This window comes from Cygnus atratus, chromosome 1 (genome assembly GCF_013377495.2).
Source record: "Cygnus atratus isolate AKBS03 ecotype Queensland, Australia chromosome 1, CAtr_DNAZoo_HiC_assembly, whole genome shotgun sequence".
Classification (NCBI taxonomy): domain Eukaryota; kingdom Metazoa; phylum Chordata; class Aves; order Anseriformes; family Anatidae; genus Cygnus; species Cygnus atratus.
In genome coordinates, this window is record NC_066362.1 from 68242 (window position 1) to 91548 (window position 23307).

The following is a 23307-nucleotide window of genomic DNA, read 5'->3' on the forward strand; positions in this document are numbered from 1 at the left end:
AGTCCGGTGTGCTGTTGCATTATTTTATGTAGACTGTTATGGACTAATGAGCATTTCTGCTGCAAAATTCAAATTCATCAGCTGAAGGCAAAATCAGAGAGTTTATCACCAGTGAATCAATGTGATGTAGATTTTCATTAAAAGGGTAGGTTTTTGTTTAAGGCAAACAGTTGTCCCATTGTACCAAGAGTGGCAAGGCCTTAATATGGAGTGTATTCATGTTCAGATCACTTAGAATTAGGAAAGATGAATTCTGAGAGCAGCAAAGGACTTTCTGTTCCCCAGTCATACTAGCAACTGCTTTTACTAGACATGCAAAATATTTTGGCTATTTAGTCAGCCAAAGGCTTAGAGGCCACAATTTTTTTCTAGAACTGTGTGAGGAAAGGAAGCACCAAGAAAATGACAGAACTGTCAAAGTGAAAGGACCGTAATGACAGGTGAATGTGTGGGTATTAATTATCTATTAAGAAAAATGGTTTAGAAAAAGCTTCTAATTAGAAGAAAGAGATCTTGGTACAGCCTTCAGCGGAAATGTTGGGCACCAGAGTGTTACTGGGTTTTAGTTCAGAGAAATGATGTTAGGAAAATTACTGGCAATATTATGTATTTGACTCAGAAATAACTTGCCAAATATTTTGTTTTAAGGCTATGTCTACTGAGAAGCTACAGATTCCTTTATAATTATTTACCTAAGAAGATGCTGCCTTGAGTAATGGTGATATTTCTGCAGGAAATATCCTGTTATTTGAAGGAAAAAAAAAAACATTCGGGTTAGGGTTGCATGTTGTGTTGAACATAAGTGGCTCAACTAGGAAATCATGAGGGATCTACACAGCAAAACTTTTTTTATTTGGTTTGCCTTTTTTCTCCTCTCCATGACAGGGGCTTTCTCCTCCCTGTAATAACCCCAGGCAACAGTACCAGCTGGGGCTACTCAACTGGAAAGCAGATCTGCAGAAAAGGACCAAGGACTCCTGGTAGACACCAAGTTGAACATGAGTCAGCAATGTGCCCTTGCTGCTAAGAAGGCTAGTGGCTGCATTAGGCAAATTATCACCAGCAGGTCAAGAGAGGTGATCCTTCCCCTGTACTCAGTACAAGAAAGACCTAGACATAAAATCACAGAATGGCTGGGGCTGGAAGGGACCTTAAAGAACATCTAGTTCCAAATGCCTGCCATGCACAGGGATGCCACCCACTAGGTCAGGCTGCCCAGGGCCTCGTCCAACCTGATGTCACACACCTCCAGGGGTGGGGTATGCACAGCTTGCAGGTGCAGGACCTTGCACTTGGCCTTATGAACCTGTACAAACCTTCATGAGGTTCTCAAGCCTGTCATGGTCCCTCTGGATGGCATCCCTTCCCACTAGCATGTTGACCACACCATACAGCTTGGTGTTGTTGGCAGGCTTGCTTGTGCACTGTCCATTTCAGTGACAAAGAAACTGGCCCCTGAAGAACACCGGTTGTTACTGATCTGGATAGGCTGGACCGATGGGCTGAGGTCAACTGCATGAAGTTCAACAAGGCCAAGTGCCGGGTCCCGCACCTGGGGCGCAACAACCCCAAGCAGCGCTACAGGCTGGGAGATGAGTGGTGGGAAAGCTGCCTGGCGGAGAAGGACCTGGGAGTACTGATTGATAGTCGGCTGAATATGAGCCAGCAGTGTGCTCAGGTGGCCAAGAAGGCCAACAGCATCCTGGCTTGCATAAGAAGCAGTGTTGCCAGCAGGTCTAAGGAGGTGATTGTCCCCCTGTACTCGGCTCTGGTGAGGCCGCACCTCGAGTACTGTGTTCAGTTTTGGGTCCCTCGCTACAAGAAGGACATGGAGGTGCTCGAGAGAGTCCAGAGAAGGGCAACGAAGCTGGTGAGGGGTCTGGAGAACAAGTCTTACGAGGAGCGGCTGAGGGAGCTGGGGTTGTTTAGCCTGGAGAAGAGGAGGCTCAGGGGAGACCTCATCGCTCTCTATAGGTACCTTAAAGGAGGCTGTAGAGAGGTGGGGGTTGGTCTATTCTCCCATGTGCCTGGTGACAGGACGAGGGGGAATGGGCTAAAGTTGCGCCAGGGGAGGTTTAGGTTGGATATTAGGAAGAACTTCTTTACCGAAAGGGTTGTTAGGCATTGGAATGGGCTGCCCAGGGAGGTGGTTGAGTCGCCATCCCTGGAGGTCTTTAAAAGACGTTTAGATGTAGCCCTTAGTGATATGGTTTAGTGGAGGACTCGTTAGTGTTAGGGCAGAGGTTGGACTAGATGATCTTGGAGGTCTCTTCCAACCTAGACGATTCTGTGATTCTGTGATCTCCACTTGGACATTGAGCTGTTGACTGCAACACTTTGAGTGCAACCATCCAGCCAATTCATTACCCACCGAGCTGCTCATCTGTCAAATCCATGGCTCTCCAGTTTAGAGACAAGGCTATTATGTGGGACAGTATCCAATTCTTTGCACAAGTCCAGATAGATAATGTCAGTTGCTCTTCCCCTATCCACTAATGCTGTAACCCCATTGTAGGCGGCCACCAGATTTGTCAATGCAAACACTTAGGAAACACTTCCCCATTAAAGACATCTTGTACATACCTATATAGAAATGAGGAAAAATGTTAATGTAGGCTAACTTCATTTTAAGAAACAAAGAATAAGTAAAGAAATAAAAAAAATGTTTTATGATTAGGAGTAAAGAGTGATGTAGTATTTCATGTTTGTTTTATTTAGTTTATTTTCAAAATTGAGCAATAGTACCAATCAGTTTTCTTTCTTGTGTTTCTTTTCTTCTCAATTCTTTCTTCTTGCAGTGTCAGAGTAATCAAAATACAAATGAAGGGCACAGAGATGAAGTCAAAGGACTAATAGAGCAGCTCAGGACACAAGAGGATACTGTTCAGGATCTGAAGGAACAGCTGGCTCTAGCCAAGATGAATCTTAATGATGCTGAAATCAAGTACGCGACACAGGTACACAAAAAGGCTTCTATTTTTCTGTGTTTCTCACTCCACCACTGACACTGGCATAATTTAGGACAGTTGTTCTTGAGGACATGCTGCTGCTTAGGGGATATGGCCAAATATGGCAGTCTTGACAGAAGTGAGGCTACCATAGCTTCATGATCCCAGGTCCAGCCTGAGAATGCAATTCCTGGCAGCTATGGATGTACAGCTCATTTATACATGTACACAGACAGCCATACAGATCAGCACAGAATGAAGCACCAGCACTTGCATGAACACACGCAGTATCAAAAGCCTCACCCTATTTGCCTCTCAGTTCAGATGAGAGAATAGTGAGAATATGTACAGACTGAGATTGCTTCCTACCAGCAGCTGTGCTTTGATGCTGCCCAGTAACTGCCCCCTGGATCCTAGTCTCTCCAGTTGCTTGTAGGTAGACATGCAAATCCACAGGGCCCACAGCCCCACTCCAGCTGTAGGTACAGGCCCTCTGCTCACACACATGCACAGAGCCGACTTGGACTCCCCTGGTCACTCCAGTTGCTAACTCTCTGTACCTGCCTTAGAGAAGTACAGGCGTTCTAATGGACATACATAACATATACTCATGCACACCCTGACCAGGACTCTTTTGGTCTTTCCAGTAGCCAGCTCCCTGTGGTCTCACCCTCAGAGACATGCAAATACACAAAGGCAGGTCTTGCTCTTAGAGAACCTCATCAGGACGCAGTGGTGTCTCTGGTAGCTAGCTAAAGCTCCCCTGGCCATCATGTCATCAAGTCTGCTTGTGGTTGTCCTTGGGCATCATACACCCTCTGTCCTGGCTCCCAGGCCTCTTCACCTACGTGCCAGATAGTCTGGCTTGGTATTAGCTAGTGATCATACACTCATTTACACACTGACACTCGCTACGGTTGCTGGCACCACAGACACATGGGCCCTTTGACCCACAGTCTGATTCTAGTTACTGGTACTCAGACCTCCCTCCCCCCTGATACACACACATGCAAGCTGGATAGAGGGTGCTTCCCACAGAAAAGAAAAAGAGAAATGGACTTTTATAAGAAGATCAGACAGACTGCTGATCAGGTACAGGGCATGGCCAGGGAAGCCACTGTTTACACACACAACTGACTTTTATTTTTGTATGCCTTTACTACCTGTTTTTTTTCATGCTTGTTCCTCTCCAGATATCCTAGATCCATCCATTTCCCTGCCCTTGCTTTCTCTTCTAAACATCCCATAATAAGTCTTGTACAGTCCGAGAATTGCAGTCCTCTTTGGCTGCTTCCACTAATACATGCTGTATCCCTAGGCAGTAACCACTGCTAAAAGTGCTCTGCAGTTATCTTAATGAGTCTCACGCTTGAATAATGGGAGTGATGGCTCTCTGAGGAGGAAGTACTAGGGAAGCAGCCCTTGGAAGGGTGTCCCTTACTCTGAGTCAGAATTTGGTTTCCTGTCTGCCTGCCGTTGTGCTCCTAGGCTTGCGTAGGTGGGCTTTTGGCAGGCTTATTGTCCTACGATGGGCTTTGGAGTAGCTGGGACTCAGTATTGTTTTTGACTCCCACACCTGCCATTGCCTCTCTCTGCTCTGCCATGGATGTGTAGATGAGCTTTTTATCACATAACTTAACAGCTGTTGCTGCTATTGTGTTTATTTATAAAATGATTTATGTTAATACTATGGATGTCAGTTTTAGGTTTTGGTATGTGAAATAGACTGCATCCTATGCAAATACAAAACCAGAAGTTTTATGAAGTTGCACTTACATAGAAACTATATCTTTTATCATTCTGTGTAGTTGTAAATGAAAATTCTACATTTTCTGCTTTCTGGAATCTCGAATATCAGTTAATGTATATATATTAGAAGGTTAAAGATACCGTGTGACCAAGGTGACATAAAGGATTACCAAGCTGAAGACATCGTCACACATGCATGTGGTGTGCTGATGTTGAAAGCTGGCCTGCACATTTGTTAAGCTCATAACTTCCTTGTTTGTTTTTTTGTTGTTGTTGTGCAGGTTTTTGTTTGTTTTTGTCATTTTTGTTGTTCGTTTGTTTATGTGTGTATATATATATATATATATATTGTGGCTTATGTTTTCAGCTGAGTCACCTGCAGGAAGTAATTAAGGAGAAGGAAGCTTTCCTAAAAGAGCAGGTTCAACAGCACCAAGCTGAATTGCTGAAGATAGCGGCTGAGTCAAATCTGGATATAGAGATGCAGCAGGTATATTTGTTATCATAGTCTTATGAAGGTGAAGAGAAAAGAAAATAATTTTTATTAGTCTGAGGACTCACTGGGAAAGCAGTTCTCGGCAAAGTAAGTCAGAAGGGACGAGAAGGGGTTTGATTTGATTGTCTGCTTTTTTTGGTTGTTTACTTTTAGGATGCTATCTTAGACTTTCAGAGTTCCAGCTTCAATGTGCTAATTTGCTATAAAACCTTCCCTGTCACAGTTAAGAAGTACTCATTTATTGTGCTCTGGTTCCCTATTTGTGAAACAGTGGTGTGCTCTTCTTACTGTACCATGGTTCCAGAATAAATGTCAATAAAGAACAAAGTTATTTAGGCTGTTAAAATAACTGTGTTATGAAAAGTAGGTCTATGGATGAAACAAGGGAATCTAGCCTTCTTATGTTATCCTCTCAGATTACTGTTACAGTGCTGTCTCTCTTACAGAACCTGCATACACTTCAGAGAAAGCTACAGGAAAAGGAAACAGCTCTGCTAGAACAAACTCAGGTGGTAGAATTTCTGGAGCGGGAATTGCATATGGCTGAACAACAAAAACAGGTACTTTTTCATGTTTTGCTTATTGCTTTACTGTCATGTCTCTTTAGTGGAGTCATAGAATCATAGAATGGCTTGGGTTGGAAGGGACCTTAAAGATCATCTAGTTTGAACCACCTGCCATGCACTGGGATGTCTCCCCACTAGATCAGGCTGCCCGGGGCCTCATCCACCTCCAGGGATGGGGCATCCACAGCTTCTTTGGGCAACCTGTTGCAGTGCCTCACCACCCTCTGAGTGAAGAATTTTCTCTTAACATCTAATCTAATTCCCTCTCTTAGTTTAAAGCCATTCACCCTTATCCTGTTAGTATCTGCCTGAGCAAAAAGATGCTCTCTGTCTTTTTAATAAGCCTCCTTTAAGTATTGAAAAGCTGCAGTGAGGTCTCCTCAGAGCCTTCTCATCCTCAGTCTGAACAGACCCAGCTCTCTCAGCCTTTCTTCATAGGAGAAGTGCTCCAGCCCTCTGATCATCTTTGTGGCCTTTCTCTGGACCTGCTCTAACAGGTGCACATTCTTTTTGTTCTGGGGGCCCCAGACCTGGATGCAGCACTCCAAGTGGGGCCTCAGAAGGGCAGAGCAGAGGGGGCCAAATCACCTCCCTTGACCTGCTGGCCCCTCCTCTATTGATACAGCCCAGGATGCAGCTGTTTTTCTGGGCTGCAAACACGTGCTGCTGGCTCGTGTCAAACTTTTTGTGCACCAGACTGAATGAGGTGGACTGGACTTCTGTCAGTAGCCAGTTACCAGATCAGCTTGTTTCTGGCACCAAGTTTCGAGCATGAAGTCAAGCTGGCAACTCCCTCAGCTCAGAGAGAAAAAATGTTAATTCTTGGATAAGAGGCAATTTAGTCTGAGTGGGGAATCACGTGATTGTTACCTCAAAATTAAGATACTCCTCCCTTTCAAAGAAGAGGACAGATTTTTTTGGTTCCGGAAAAGAAAAGAAAATGATTACTACTATGCAGAAAAGATTTCAATAATATTGCTATTAAAGATTACTATGCGCACTTTCTAACCTTATTTCTGGCTTTATGCTCAGCCTTATATAGTCTCCCCAAAAGTTGATGGCTTCTGTCTGGTTGAGGATAAGGGCTTACAGCGAGTTGACAGCATCACAAATCTCCAAACAGGAGGAATTTTGTGTCCGTGGCTTATTCCTCAATCCAGGATCCACTTGGAGTTATTTTTATGTTTGCTAAAATGGTTTTACACTTTGTTTTGTCTTCATTAGACAGCAAGTTCATGCTGCATCTGATTTTATCATACATGGTGTGTTTTACGTCATAGAAATAAAATGATATTGTCTTTATGTCATGCTTTATGTCATCAAATAGAGTTCTGTTTCTTTGTCTATTTTGTTACTACTCTATCCAATTTTCTCCAGTTCCCAGATTGCATTTTTTCAACTGACCACTGGTGAAGTGTTTATAGCCTTGGTGTCTCCAGTTCCAACGTGTGCCTCACCTTCTATCATTCCCTGCCTTCATGTACTTCCCTGCATCCCATTCTGTGTTCCTGCTTCTCAGTGCCTCTGCTGTCTCACCAGGCCCGCACTTTTCTACACTACACTGTTGTTAGTCATACCTATTTCATTTTACAAAGAGTAGGTGTTTGTAGCTGCTATCTATTACAGAAAAACAAAAAAAGCTGCAATAATACCATATGAAGATAAGTAAAACAAACTTTGCTTATTTACATGGTGAGAAGAAATATTTCTATAGCTAAACTAAGTAAAACCATTTCCAGGAATTTAAGGCATGTTCAGACAGCAGGCTTGACGAGCCTTGTTCCAGAGGACTTGTAAATACAGTGTAAAGCTTTGAGTCCTGTTACTAGTAGTGTCAATGCTACATTATTGGACTACAAGGCTCTGTAACTATTAACCTGGTGTTGTGGCTAGCTATAGATTTTCCAGGTGATAGTTGTTTAGGGGGCTCTAGCTGCCACACTAACACGTGCATCTGCACTGAACTTGAACTTTTTGTAAGGCAGGTTTTAGAGCTACAGGTCTCTGTGCATTGCTTACAGTTGGTCCAGCCAAGCAACAGGGATAAAGATGCTTCAGAAGACCGCTCTAGCAGCCCAGTTTCTGTGCATGTGAACAGGGACAAAATCTAACCATACTGCGCACTGCTGCCTGATGCATTCAAAGCTGACAAATACACAGTGCTTCACCTAAGACAAAAGTACCTAGCATGCTGCTAATATAGCTATACTGTTCTGGACTACAGTGTCCAGGCCAGGTCAAAGACAGATGTTCTTTGGTGCAACTTGCTAAGGACTTGGTAATATGACACAGCTTCTGCAGTGGTATTAGCTCTCACCTAGTCATTTTGGAGTGTGAATAAAAAGAGATCAAGTCTCTACATATATGACTATATATACATGTGCCCCTTGAGATGAGATCCCTTAAAAGGTTTGTTTGCAGATGTATGATGAGTACCTTTTTTATTTTTTTCCTCAGTAGCACAACTTCTGAAAATCTCCACCATTCAGAATGAACTTCTGCTTTATCAATCTCGTGGGAGAGTGGTGCAGTACATAGCTGCACTTCTGGTCAAACAAGCAGATACGTTACAAATTCATTTTTAAGCTCAAATGCTCATCATTTCTACTTACAAACAAAAGGGACCTCTACTGTTGTTATTGGTTGTGCTGTCCTCCAGTGTCCTTAGTTAATTCAAGTTTTGAACGTTAATATTGTTCTTCCTGGAGAAATGCTAGTTTTATTATAAATATCCTTGGTCGCAAAGCAATATCTAATTCTACCACCTCTCTTCCTTTATTTATTTATAATTATGCTCTATCAGAACACAACAGGTTGATCTACCTCCAGATTTGTTGGTCAGGCTTTGAAAGCTCTCAAGGTGTTTGTAGGGAGCAAATGTGAGCTGATTCATTGTCTTGTACGTTTGGAGAGAAGCAGAAAGAAATTGATTTCTGACCAAAATGCTGGAAACTTCCTAAATATCTTGGAAATAGTTTCTTCCTGTTTAGACCTTGAAGACAATGAACACAGAAACATATGTTTATTTTGGTGGTTCTTGTGGGTAAAGCACGTGTATTTTGTTATTATCATTATTATTATAGAACTTGCATAAGGTGTTTAGTGGATGAAATGTAGTTTTGATGAGGAGGCAAGAAGCCACTTTTTGTTCCTTTCATGTATATTGGTTGAAGAGCTCTGATTTTCAATAGGTTTTGTAAACATAATTTGGAGCTCTTTCACAATGGCTTTCTTCTGACCACTTACAGCCCATCCCCCAGTGGTAGAGTAATGCTAGATTACAGTACAGTTTACAAGTAAGCAAGATGCTCTGGACCTCTTCTCATAGGAGTCACCATAATGAGTCAGAATTGTAGCCTGCCCAATAATTCCTCCAGCAATGGCCAGGAGTCCTGTCTTGCTTCAGTCACATGCCGAGAGAAAATATTTCACACCTGATACCCAGATGTCCCTCATGGGCATCTGTTTTGCAAGCCTTCGTAGCTTTTCCACACACAGCACTCCACAAAGCCCGTCCAGTGCTGAACCTCACTTTGGAAACTTTTTTCTTTTCTTTAAAACTTTTATGCACCACTCTATTTTCTTGTTCATGTGTCCCAACCAGGCACAGTGGTGGGACCTGTTACTGTCAAGAAGAGGTGAAGAACCTCAGTGAGCTGACTTGTGCTCACTCTTGATTATACTGCTTGCCAAAGAGTTTTGTGGAGTGATAGCATGGATATCTTCATGGCATGGTTGTTGGGGTCCCCTGATTCCTCTTCTATGCCCTGAATCCGCTTGTGCCCACTATATGGTCATCAGGAGATCTGGGTATACCTATACCCTAAGGCCATGGGGTGGAAGCTTCTCTTCCTACCCATAGTGTAAAGGGAGCTCCTCATCAGCCTCCTCCAGAAACTAACTATGTTGATCATCCATAGGCCCAGGCGAAGGAAATTTGATAAAAGGAATTCTGGCAAGTATAGGTTCTGTGTCTGTTCCTTGTTTGTCTTAAATCTCTGGTCAGTGTCCACCAGCTTTCTGAGATCTTTCATGAATCACTGGGCGTTGTGTAGAGTGCTCTGTCACTTATGGTTTCCTTTTTCAGCATTTTTAACCCAATTTCACATACACACTTTTGTTCCGTTTATTAATTGTTGTCTATAATTCTCCTTTTTCTGTTGTAGTGTTTCCTCACCTTTTTGGGAAGCTTTCTTTCCTCTAAAACAGAACTCATGGTAACTGTTCTACTGTTTTCTTCCTGTCTATTCCCCTACACTAAATTTAGTTTTTTCTTTTCTTTAGTTCTGGGAGTTGAACTCAAATTGTGAGTTCATGTTTACCCCAGTTTTATATCCTTTCAAGAAGCAAGTAGTAGGGCAGGTTCGCTCTAACAAATTGAGATTCCTCTCATGTTTATTTCATTCTTTCTGCTACTTAAATATTTGAGGAGGATATAATGGCAATTTTAAGATTTAATTCAGGTACTTTGCTTTGGTGCTGAATTGATCTAGATAAGAGTTAATTTAATTTCCATATCCTTTTACAGATGTTACAAGATCAATGCCAGAAGATGTCAGTGGATCTAAGCTCCCTGAAAGATGTGCTAGATGCAGAGAGACAAGAGTCTCGGAGTCTTAGAGAGAAAATGGAGATGGAACTAGCCGAGAGGAAGCTGTCCTGCCATCACTTGCAGGAGGAGGTACAGTGTCTCTCAGAACAGCTGCAAGAGGCAAGAAGGGCGCAAGTGGAATTAGAGAGATACAGAAGCTTGGAGAAGAAACGAAGGCAGGAGGTGGAAGAGAAAAACCTACAGATCAGTTGTCTTAAGGTGGCTGAGCAAGAGCTCCAATCTAGCTATGCTGCCCTTGTAGCTGAAAATGATAAGCTGAAACTGGATGTTGACCAACTGTTGATGCTGTCTGCTGAAAACAGTACTACAATAAAGAAACTACAGGGTGAGTAAGCATGGTATTTTGGTGAAGCAGGTTTTCAAGAACTGAAGGATCACTGGGTTGCCTTCTACTTGGCTTTGCTTTTATGATGGCTCATAAGAAAATACTGATCATAGAATCATTCAGGCTGGAGAAGACCCCAAAATCATCAACCTTTAAGATTGTATTAATGTCCACCATTAAACCATGCTACTAAGTTCTAAATCTACATGTTTCTTGAAGACTTTCAGGGGTGGTGTCTCAACCACTTCCCTGGGCAGCCTATTCCAATGCTGCACAGCCCCTTCAGTAAAGTAATTTCTCCTAATATCCAACCTAAGTATGATAAGGTCTCCCCTCAGCCTTCTTTTCTCTAGGCTAAACATCCCTAGTTCCCTCAGCCACTCCTAATAAGACTTGTTTTCTAGACCCTTCATCAGCTTTGTTGCCCTTCTTTGGAAACACTCCAGCACCTCGATGTCCTTCTTGTGTAGTGAGGGGCCCAAAACTGAACACAGTATTAGAGGTGCGGCCTCACCAGAGCTGAGTGAATTGCTTCCCTAGTCCTGCTGGCCACACTACTTCTGATAAAAGCCAGGATATCCTGGTTTCCACCTGGACATTGAGCTGTTGACCACAACTCTTTGAATGCAACCGTCTAGCCAATTCCTTACCTACCACGTGGTCCATCTATGCAATCCATGTCTCCCCATTTTAGAGACAAGAAAGTTGTGCAGGACAGTATTGAGTGCTTTGCACAAGTCCAGGTAGATGGCATCAGTTGCTCTCCCCTTATTAACCTGTGCTATAACCCCACTATAGAAGGCCACCAAATTTGTCAGGCACGATTTGACCTTAGTGAAGATACGCTATCTGTCACCGGTCGTCTCTGTTTTCCATGTGCCTCAGTGTAGTTTCCAGGCAGACCTTCTTCATGATCATACTGGGCATGGAAGTGAGACTGACAAGGCTGTAGTTCCCTGGATCTTCTTTTTTCCCCTTCTTAAAAATGGGGGTTGTATTTCCCCTTTTCCAGTCACTGGCACTTCACCAGACTGCCACAACTTCCCAAATAGTATTTGAAAAGGGTAGCATTTGTTGTACTTTCTTCATGTGGTGTCGTAGCTTATAATTTTTTGAGACTTGCTAATTTCTTGAGCCAGATATATATTTTTAATTAATTTTAATAATTTATTAGATTCCTTTTTCTTCCATCGACTTGTGCGAGTTCTTCTTGGATGTGCCACATTCTTCAAAATCTTTCAGATTCTTCTACTGAAATGTTAAACAAGCAACCAAGGAAAGCAAACTGTACCACTTTTCTCTGTAAGCTTATATTGAATCAGAACTAAAAATACTAATCTTACTGGAGGCTAATATTTCAAATTGATTTTTTTTCCAGCTACTTTAGGTCCCAAAACTGGAGCGGTGACTGGGATATAGAGATTCCATGTACTGCAGTTGCATACATGTAAACTGGGTATATTTCAGCAAAAAAGATACACCCTAACTCCCTTTTTTCCTTCCTCCTTTAGATGAACTTATACAGAAATCTGAAGAATTTGTATGCTGTCAGAATAAGCTGAAATCCTGGTTGGAGGTCTCTGAATTGAAGAAAGAGGTATGGTATTTTCATAGGTCTCATAAAATTTTCCCATATGTTGAGGAGGAACTGAAACAGAGTGAAATGTTTAGAATTTCTTTTTCATGTGGTGTTGCTTCAGAAAGATTCTTTTGGGTTCTCTCAGCTCATGGGCAGACATGTTATGACTATAAGAGCCTGGGCAAAAATAGGAGACAATCTGACTAATTCAGAAGTTGCCAACTGATACGTTAAAGGGATAACTGAAAAATCAAAGACTAATGCTTCGGTAAAAACTGTGTGCAAACTTGTCTCTCTCCTCCATCCTATGTTTAAACAGGATAAAACAACTTCACAGGAAAAAACGATAGAGAAGGAAGATGGGACTGGGACTTTACTACTATCCACAGAAAACTTGGAAAGACGGAAGACTGAAGATGGTATAATTATCCTTCTTCTTATCTATTTTAGATAAAAAACATGTCCACAGTTACTGGTTCAATATGCTTTTGTTGACAAGATCTTAAAAAATGCTAATTCTTTCCAGTTGTTAAAAGTAGAATTTATTAGCTCTTATACTGAAGGGTTCAGGCAGCACCTCTAATAGAATTAGCTAGAACTAAGATGAATCACAGAATAATTTACGCTGGAAGTTATCTCAGGCAGACTGTAGTCAAGCTTCCTGTTCAAAGCAGGGTCAGCTATGAGATCAGACCAGGTTGCTGAGGCCTTTGTCTAGTCAGGTCTTGAAAACTTCCAGGATGGTGACTATACAACCTCCTGGGCAGCCTCTTCTGACACTTGACTGTCCTCATGGCAGAAATGATTTTTATGATATCCAGTTGGAACCTGTTCTGTTTCAGCATATGCCTGTTGTCTTACATCCTCATAACTTGCACCACTCTAAAAATCCTGGCTTTGTCTTCTCAAGAACCTCTTCACAGGTTTTGGAAGGCTTCTTTTAGGTGTCTACAAAGCTGCATCTTCTCCAAGCTAAATAAGCCCTGTTGCCTCAGCCTCTCCTCACATGGCAAGTGCTCCAGCCACATGACCATCTCGGTGGTCTTCTTCTAAGCTTGCTTCAGTTTATCCATGTTTTCCTGTATTGTCCATACAAAACTGAATACAGTAGTTGAAATGCAGTCTAATGAGTGCCAGGTAGACAAGAGTAATATCTTTGTATCTGCTGGCTAGACTGCTGTTCATACAGCCCAGAATGCTGCTGGTGATGTGTACTGCCAGGCACACTGCTGGCTGGTGTTTGGCCTACTGTCGATCCGATCCGATTTTCTTGATCCTTTCCCGGAGAACTAGTTCCCAGCCTGTACTCCCAGGGAGAGGACTTTGCATTTGTCCTTGTTGAATTTCATGAGGTTTCTTTTACACCGTTCCTCTAGCCTGTCTAGGTTGCTCTAAGCGGCAGCCCAGCCCTTGAGGGTATCAACTGTTTCTCCCCAGTGTGATGTGTTCTCCAAACTTGAGTGTGCACTCTGCCACCTTCAGGTCGTAGATGAAGCTGTTAAATGGAAGAGGTCACAAGATGGACCTCTGTGATGCTCTGCTTGTTACTAGCCTCCAGATAGTGAATGACTCATTCAGCACTGTTCTCTGAGCCTGACCATACAATCATTTTTTTTATGCATCGAGTTGTCCTGAAGTCCAGACCATCTCTTATCTTGGATACAAAAATATTTTGTGAGACACTGGCAAAAGCCTTGCTAAAGTGAAGGTAAATGACATTCCCTGCTCTCTCCGTATCCACAAATGCATAGAAGGCAATCAAGTAGTCTAAGTATGACTTGCCCTTGGTAAATGCATGCTGACTATTTCTCAGTCACCACTTCCTCTTCCCTGTGCGTGGTAATGTGCTTCAAGAGGTTAGAGACCACCTTGGGCACAGCAATTGTGAATTAATAGAGTTTTTGATTCTTGGAAAAGTATGGAGGGGGGTTAGCAGAACTGCCACCCTGGACTTTCAGAGGGCAGACTTTGGCCTGATAAGGAGACTGGTTAGAGGAGTCCCTTGGGAGGCAGTCCTGAAGGGCAAAGGAATTCAGGAAGGCTGGACACTTCAAGAAAGAAATCCTAAACTTACAGGAGCAGGCTGTCCCCGCATGCCAAAAGATGAGCCGGTGTGGAAGACCAGCCTCACTGGACAGGGAGCTGTGGCTAGAGCTCAGGAAGAAAAAGAAGGTTCATGACCTTTAGAAGAAGGGGACACTCAGGAGGACTACGAACATGTCAGGAGGCTCTGCAGGAACAAAATTAGAAAGGCCAAAGCCCGCTTTGAGCTCAGTCTGACTATTGCTGTTAAAGAAAATAAACATGTTTTTACAAATAGGTAAACGAGAAAAGGAGGAGTAAAGAGAATTTCCTTCCTTTATTGGATGTGGGGGGGAAACATAGTGACAAAAGATGAGGAAAAAGCCGAGGTGAGGTAACTAATGCCTTCTTTGCCTCAGTCTTTAGCAGCAAGACCAGTTGTTCTCCAGGTACTCAGCCCCCTGGGCTGGTAGATAGGAACAGGGAGCAGAACGAAGACCTCACAATCCACGAGGAAATGGTTAGCTATCTGCTACTCCACTTAGATGTACACAAGTCTGTGGGGTCAGATGGGATCCGCTCAGGGGTACTGAGGGAGCTGGCAGAAGTGCTCACCAAACCGCTTTCCATCATTTAACAGCAGTCCTGGCTATCCGGGGAGGTCCCAGTTGACTGGTGGCTAGTAAATTGCCCCTCACTACAGGAAATACATCGAGGCTGTGGAGTGTCCAGAAAAGGGCTACAGAGCTGGTGAAGGGCCTGGAACACAAGTCCTGTGAGGAACAAATAGGGGACTGGGAACTGGGGTGTTCATTCTGGAGAAGAGGAGGCTCAGGGGAGATCTTATTGCTCTCTCCAACTACCTGAAAGGAAGTTGTGGGGAGCCGGGGGTCAGCCTCTTCTCACAGATAGCTAGAAGTAGAAAAAGATAGAATAGTCTTAGGTTGCACCAGGGGAGGTTCAGGTTGGAAATTAGGAGAAATTTCTTCTTAGAAAGAGTGGTTAGGCATTGGAAAGGGTTGCCCAGGGAGGTGGTGAAGTCACCGTCCATGGGGGTGTTTAAGGAAAGGTTCAATGTGGTATTTAGGGACATGGTTTAGTGAGTAATATTGGGGGACAGTTGGACTAGATGATCTTGGAGGTCTTTTCCAACCTTAATGATTCTGTGATTCTATGAAATGTGATACATTTCATCTACAAGAAGGGCCAGAAGGAGGATCCGGGGAACTACAGGTCTGTCAGTCTGACCTCAGTGCCGGGGAAGCTCATGGAGCAGATTATCTTGAGAGCCATCATGCAGCACTTAGAGGACAGCCAGGTGACCAGGCCCAGTCAGCATAGGTTTATCAAAGGCAGGTCCTGCTTTACAAACCTGATCTCCCACGACAAGGTGCCATCCTCAGTGGGTGAGGGAAAGGCTGTGGACGTGGTCTACCTAGACTTCAGTAAGGCTTTTGACACCATTTCCCACAGCATTCTCCTGAAGAAGCTGGCTGCTCACGGCTTGGACAGGTGTACTCTTCTTTGGATTAAAAACTCTCTAGGTGGCTGGTAGCCTGTTGAATATGAGCCAGCAATGTGCTCAGGTAGCCAAGAAGGCCAACAGCATCCTGGCTTGTATCAGAAATAATGTGGCCAAAAGGACTAGGGAAGTGATCGTCCCACTGTACTTGGCTCTGATGAGGTCACACCTCTAATACTGTGTTCAGTTTCGGGCCCCACTCTACAAGGACATTGAGGTGCTGGAGCGTGTCCAAAGGAGGGCAATGAAGCTGGTGAAGGGTCTAGAAAACAAGCCTTATTAGGAGTAGCTGAGGGAACTAGGGTTGCTTAGCCTAGAGAAAAGAAGGCTAAGGGGAGACCTTATCATACTCTACAATTACCCTAAAGGCGTTGTAGCGAGGTGGGTATCGGGCACTTCTCCCAAGCACCAAGTGGTTAGACGAGGGGAAATGGTCTCAAGTTGCACCAGAGGAGGTTTAGGTTGGATATTAGGATAAATTTCTTTACTGAAGGGGTTGTGTGGCATTGTAATAGGCTGCCCAGGGAAGTGGTTGAGTCGCCACCTGTGAAGGTCTTCAAAAACTGTGTATGTTTAGACCTTAGTGTCATGTTTTAGTGGTGGACATTGGTACTAGGTGAACAGTTGGACTAGATGATCTTAGAGGTCTTTTCCAACCTGAATGATTCTATGATTCTCTCTACCAAGAGGATACATTTTGTAATTTTTCCAAGAGACCAAAGTAAGGCATACCAGCTTGCAGTTTTCCAGATCATCTTTTTGTTCTTTTGTTTGAGGTAGGATACAACATTTGTATTTTTCTAGTCACTGTGGACCCCAGTTTCCATAACTGATCATTGCATCAGTGAACAAGGTAGGAACAACTGTTGTCATCTACCTGGATTTCTATAATGCCTTTCTAGTCCCCCACAGCACTCTTGCTTCAAAATTGGGTAGATATGGTTTTGATGGATGAACTGATAGATGGATAAGGAATTGACTGGATGACAGCATCCAAGGAGTTACAGTCAATGACTCAGTGTTCAAATGGAAACCAGTAATGAGTGCTGTCCCTCAAGGGTCTGTACTGGGACCAATACAATTTAATATCTTCACTAATAACATCAATAGTGGGATTGAGTGCAACCTCAACAAGTTTGCAGATGACATCAAGCTGAATGGTGCAGTTGGTACACTAGCGGGAAGGGTGCCGTCCAGAGGGACCTTCACAGGTGTGATAACTGTGCCTATGTAAACCTCATGAAGTCCAACAAAGTCAAGTACAAGGTCCTGCACCTGGATCAGAGCAATCCCCAACATCAGTGTGGACTGGATGATGAATTGATTGAGAGTAGCCCTGCAAAGAAGGACTTGGGGATACTGGTGGATGAAAAATTGGATATGAGCTCGCAACGAGTGCTTGTAGATTGGAAAACCAATCATGTCCTGGGCTTTGTAAGAAGTGTGGCCAGCAGGTCAAGGATGATTCTCTCCTTGCACTCTGCTCATGAGACCTCACCTGGAGTACTGTAACTAGCTCTACAACCACCAGTACAAGAAAGATATGGACCTGTTAGATTAGGTCCAGAGGAGGGCCATGAAAATGATCAGAGGGTTGGAACACCTCTTCTATGAAGAAAAGTTGAGAAAGTTGGTGTTGTTCAACCTGGACATGAATAGAAGCCTCTGAGGAGACCTTTTTGAATTTATAAAGGGGGCTGATAAGAAAGGCTTTTTGCTAGGGGCTGTAGTGACAGGAGGAGGGGCAAAGGTTTTAATCTGAAAGAGGGTAGATTTAGACTGGATATAAAGAAGAAATGTTTCATGATGAAGGTTGTGATGCAATGGAACAAGTTGCTCAGAGTAGTTGTGGATGCCCAGTCACTGGAAGTGTTCAAAGTCAGGTTGAATGGGGTTTAGAGGGATGTAATGTAGTGAAAGATGTCCTTGCCCTTGACACGAGGGTTGGACTAGATGATCTTTAAAGGTGCCTTCCTACCCAAACCATTCTATGTTTCTATACGGTACAGGACATGTTTTTGCCTTTCTTTTGCTTTTGAGTATCAGAATGTTTTGAGTATTGTAGAACAGTTAAGGTTGGAAGGGACCTTTGAAGGTAATCTTGTCCATCCCTCCTGCTCAAGAAAGATCACACAGAGCTGCTTATCCAGGACCCTGTCCAGCTGTCTTTTAAATATCTCCAAGGGAAACTCCGCAGCCTCTCTAGGCAACATGTACCAGTGCTCGGTTACCTTCACAGTTTAAAAAAAAAAAAAAAAAAAAAAGACAACAAAAAATGTTTTTTTGTGTGTTCAGATAGTACTTCCTGTGTTTCAAATTTGTGTCCATTGCCTCTTGTCACTGGGCATCACTGGAAGGAGCCTGGCTCCATCTTCTTTGACCCCTCCCCCCCCTTCAGGTCTCTAGGCTAAAAAATCCCAGCTTTCTCAGCCTTTCCTCATAGGAGACATGCTCTAACCCTTTAATCATCTTAGTGGCCTTTGCTGGTCTCTAGATGGTTAATGAAGAGGTTGAACAGCCTTGGACCCAGTATTGACACATTGGCTCTGTGGTTAGTTACTGGCTTCCAACTAGACTTCATTCTGCTAAAAACCATCCTCTGGGCCTGGCCCATAGCTCAAGAGCTTGTCTGTAAGGATTTTATGTTGCACTGTGGCAGAAGCCTTACTGAAGTCTGTGTAGACAATACTCACTGCTCTCCCCTTATCTACCAGTCCAGTCATTTCATCATATACAGTATAGCGACATACGTATCATGAAAGGTGTTTATATGCCAGTTCTCAGAAATAAAATAAAAATATCCTGAGTCAAACAGCAGATGAATTCTTGTACTGTTCTTGATTTGGACAATGGCCCTCCAGTGTTTTTATTCTTTTCCAGTTTTGACAATTTCTCTTTTCATTTTTATGCTAATGAAATTTGAAGCATTCTGCTACAATAATTCTTTCTTTCCCCTCCTTTTTAAGAATAATTTTTAAATCTTGAAGCTCTATCAGCTATCCTTTAATTTCAATCTAAATAACAATAGAATAGAATAATTCAGTTGGAAAGGACCAACAAAGATCATCAAGTCCACCTGTCTGACCTCTTCAGGGCTAGCCCAAAGTTTAAGCATATTATTAAGGATGTTATCCAAATGCCTCTTGAATGTTGACAGCCATTAGTCGTCAACCACCTTGCTAAGAAGCCTGCTCCAGTGTTTGACCATCCTCATGGTAAAGAAATTTTTCCAAATATCTAGTCTGAATCTTCCCTGGTGCAGCTTTATACCATTCCCACACGTTCTGTATCACTGGTTACCAGAGAGAAGAGACCATCACATCTCTCTCTATTTCCCCTCTTCAGGGGAAGGAGAAAGGGAAAAGAACAATAAATTTTCTTTTCTAAAAGGTGCTTAAAATCATTAATTTGTTTTGGTGGTTTGTTTCTTTCAGGGAAAAAAATAACTAACACGTTATCCAATGACAATGTTATATATCTTCAGTGCAGAAGTGCTGCATAGAGCCATGTGTCCTGTTCTCTAAAGTTCCTTAAAGAATATCATGTCACTCTCTAAATGAGAGTTTTAATTTTCAAAGAAGTTGTTTCATATGCATGCATTTTTGAATGTTTCAGAGATACCACGCTTGCAACTTGTTCTCCGGGAGCCTCAGCAGGAAGCTGCGATGGTTGCAGAAAATTCAAAGGAGGTAATGATTAGGCAGCAGAAATAAGCCAAAACTAAAACAGGTCAAGGACTGGCCTTAAAACAGCTAAGCTGTTATGGCCTTTTTTAACAATCCTCTTTGAAAGGTTATTATTAACCGGATTAATGGTGAAAGACAGAAATAACTTCCAAATACTGCTTGTCCTGTGTTCTTATCAGACTGTATTTCCCTTTGCTGTCTGTGTGGAATTCTTGTGTCCTTCATTCACCCAATCCATATTCTTGCTATTTTATACCTCTTATGACTCTTATGAGTTAGTTCTGCAGCAAAATCGTAGGCTAAACTGAGGGAAGTCTCAGGAAACATGATTCCAAAGGTTCAATTGTCATTATAGGATACCTTTCAAACCCTACTTATCCCGGCTGCCCTTTTGGGGATCTGGCAGACTGACTGGAAGAAGCTGAGTTCTCTTTGTCATACAGGAGACTAGACTATATCTTTATATTCTTTCACTGTGAACAGGTTTAGGTACAGTTGCAGGCAATCCATTGGTGAGAAGAGTGCAGGATTGCCTACCTTCTACTTTGCTTTATACTCAGTCAGCCAGGTGATGGAGATGGCTGCCAGTGTATACCTGTAATACGAATTTGTTGTAGAATTGTTTGTCAGCTTAGAGCAAGATCTTGGCTCTTTCCAGACTGCTGCACTCTGTTCCAGTCTGCGTGCAGGGGGAAGAAGATGATGCTGTGTTTTATCTAAAACAGTCCTCTCCAACTGAGAGAGTTGGTGGTTTAAAGTTTCCAGCTTCTCTCCTTCTCCAGTAATTGTATAGCAAAAGATCAAGCTTCATATTTATTGACTTTTTTATTAGCTTTTGATTTAAAAAATGGGGATGGAAGGTGTTACATATGAAAATGCCAAAGACTGTTTCCTTAAGTTTTTACTGCTGTGAAGTAATTAGGGCAAAAGTTGACATTTGGGACTCATGCATTCTGAGTCAGTTCATCCTGCTTGACTTCAGAGCCTTACATTCCAATTGCCTATTGTTGAGGTCTAATCTAGTGGCTCAACAGGTACATACATGCGTAAACACATGCATGTATGTGGTCTTTTCAAGGGCAGCTATAAGCCTCTGAGCTATTTTATAGAGCCCCTTTATAAGCATTGGTGTGAATAGGTACTTTAGCATATGATTCACCTTGACCAAGGTGGGTGTTTAAAACAGTTGACAAATCCAACTCTGGAAGCGTCTATTTCAGTGCCTTCATACATATATATGCCTATATAAATAGTTTTTTTGGAGTGTTCACGTTTGGACAGCTGTATCCTGCCACTCATGCTCCTGACCCATTACTTTAGGCAAAGATATGTATGAATCCAAATCCAATACATGCGTTTGTGTTGTGTACACAAATTATTTTAATGCAGCCCATACATTTCATTTCAGTGTGTGCAGCTTGCAAAGGCAAAAGTACTCTAGAATGTGGGTCTGGAGATTGCTTCTGTATGACTGGGTAACCTGTTAGCACCCCATGTACTTATGTTCTAGATAGTTACAGCAAGTGTTAATTCTATTCACTTCATTTTGGTTTATGTCCTTACATTGCTGGGATGTTGTTTTTGTTTTTCAAGAGGAGAGAGGAGTAGATTTTTTTAAAGGCGTTTTACTCTAGTGTTGTGGGTTAACACCGGTAAGCAGCTAAGCACCACACAGCCACTTGCTCACTCTCACCTAGTGGAATGGGGAAGAGAATCAAGAGGGTAAAAGTGCGAGAACTCCAGAGTTGAGATAAAGACAGTTTAATATTGTAAAGCAAAAGCTGTGTGTACAAGCAAAGCAAAATAAGGAGTTCATTCACTACTTCCCATCTGATTTCATTCACTATTTCTTCATCTGATTGCTGAGCACAGCATCATATGTGAAACACCGTATTGGTCAGCTGGGGGCATCTGTCCTAGCTGTGTCCCCTCCCAGCTTCTTGTGCATCCCCAGACTACACACTGGCTGGGCATTGTGAGAAACAGAAAAGGTCTTGATGCTGTGCAAGCACTGCTCAGCAAAAACTAAAAGAACATTGGTGTGTTATTAACACTCCTTTCAACACAAATCCAAATCATAGCACCATATGAGCTACTATGAAGAAAATTAACTCTATCCCAGACAAACACAATATTTCTACTTAGTTCTGACTCATAGTCCCTTTGTACTCTAGTTCAAACCTTTTCCCACAGAGGTAGTTGTTGTGAGAGACAGTATATGCTAGGAACTGTCATGGAATATTGCAATTTGCTCGAAGTGCAACTCGACCTGTAAGTCTTACTTCTTTTATGAATGTCAATAGCAAACTAACCAATTTCCTGAGTTTTATTCAACATCTTTGTGTGGGCAAAAGGAGTCTGTGTCTGTGAAATAGCAAAGTCTCCTCTCTCTTAGCAGTATGCTCCAACTTCAGCAGTCAGGCTCTTTCCTATCTGAAAGAGAAGCAGGAGATGTATAGCAATTAATAGATTCTTGTTGAGTAGTTCATTTGTTTATGTTTTGTAGCCTAGTGTAACTTTCCTTGAGAGACTGGAGGTTCTTTATCTGCTCTAACAGTAAAGCATAGAGTGACAAACACATGACTTCTCACATTCACTGCTTGGGTGGTTCAGTGAAAAGTTAAGAATCTATAGTCAGTTGCTTTGAAGCAGTGAAGATGAAAGAGGAAGCAAGGTGGGAAGGAGATTAATTGCATTCATTAATATCCTGAACTCATATCCTAAATCTGATCGGATACCCTAATCTGATGTCTTAGTCTTTCACTTAACATCATAAATAATCTATTATTTTTTTAAATTTTATTTCTGTTAGGCATCAGAGATGGGTTTAAAGTAGGGAATGTCAGTTTTTACTCAAAGCTTGGCAGAATAGCAGCTAAGATAGCTGTCTTCCAATGCAAAGATCTCAGCTCAAAACTAAGTATGTTTTCTTCCACCAATAGAACAAAAATGCTGGATCTGAGGTGAAAATGCAAGACTTGCAGACTCTGGAAGATCCAGCCTCTTACGTAGATTGCCCTCCTACACTGAGAGGTAAGGACATAGAATAAATTACATTGACCTTAAAACTGTGGAAATTTGAGAATCATCATGGAAAAATCCAAGGTGATTTGGAAAGAGCAGCTTTGAGGTCAGAATCTAAAGATATACAGGAATTAGCAAAGATACACAGGAGGTAGAAGAGAAAACACTATTGCAGGCAAGAAGTAATACATCAGAAGAGAAGAAAAAAGTAGTCCATAAGATGAGAAAGGGAGAACGTTTTGAAGGAGGCTGTTTGTAGATGCAGAGACTGATGTGTCGTACATGGAAGAGACTTAAGGTAAGATGAAGGATTGGGTTCCTGTCTTCAAACTAGCAAGCTTTTTTTTTTGTCTCTGGTACTACCGCCTCTCCTCCCCACCCTACCCCTAAATTATCAAAAACCAACAACAATAAAACAAACAAACAAACAAACAAAAAAACAACCACCATCACCACCAACTAAAAACTGTTACCTGGGTGGTTGCAGAGTAAGGCTTGTAAAAATTAGTAATGCTATGATTAAATGCTCATATCTCTACCTTCTTGCACTTCATGAAGAGATGATCACTTGCTTAATTGGTTGAACGCTTAAGCTGTTGCCAACAATCATAGAATCATAGAATAATTACGGTTGTAAAAGACCTCCAAGATCATCTGGTCCAACCATCCCCCTGCTACCAATATCACCCACTAAACCATGTCCCTAAGTACCATGTCCAACCTTTCCTTAACCACTCCAAGGGACGGTGACTCTACCACCTCCCTGGACAACCCGTTC

The 23307-nt window shown here is 42.5% G+C and overlaps 1 protein-coding gene across 23 annotated transcripts in view; it reads left to right on the forward strand.

The window, feature by feature from the left end:
• The window catches only part of GOLGB1 (golgin B1), a 70417-nt gene that overhangs the window by 15014 nt on the left and 32096 nt on the right, over positions 1-23307 (forward strand). For all 23 annotated transcript variants that reach the window (XM_050708196.1, XM_050708197.1, XM_050708199.1 and 20 more), the window contains 8 exons: positions 2799-2957; positions 5065-5187; positions 5640-5753; positions 10288-10696; positions 12208-12293; positions 12595-12694; positions 19435-19508; positions 22448-22538. In XM_050708196.1, the coding sequence (XP_050564153.1) occupies positions 2799-2957; positions 5065-5187; positions 5640-5753; positions 10288-10696; positions 12208-12293; positions 12595-12694; positions 19435-19508; positions 22448-22538 (1156 nt within the window). The remainder of the gene's footprint in view (positions 1-2798; positions 2958-5064; positions 5188-5639; positions 5754-10287; positions 10697-12207; positions 12294-12594; positions 12695-19434; positions 19509-22447; positions 22539-23307) is intronic.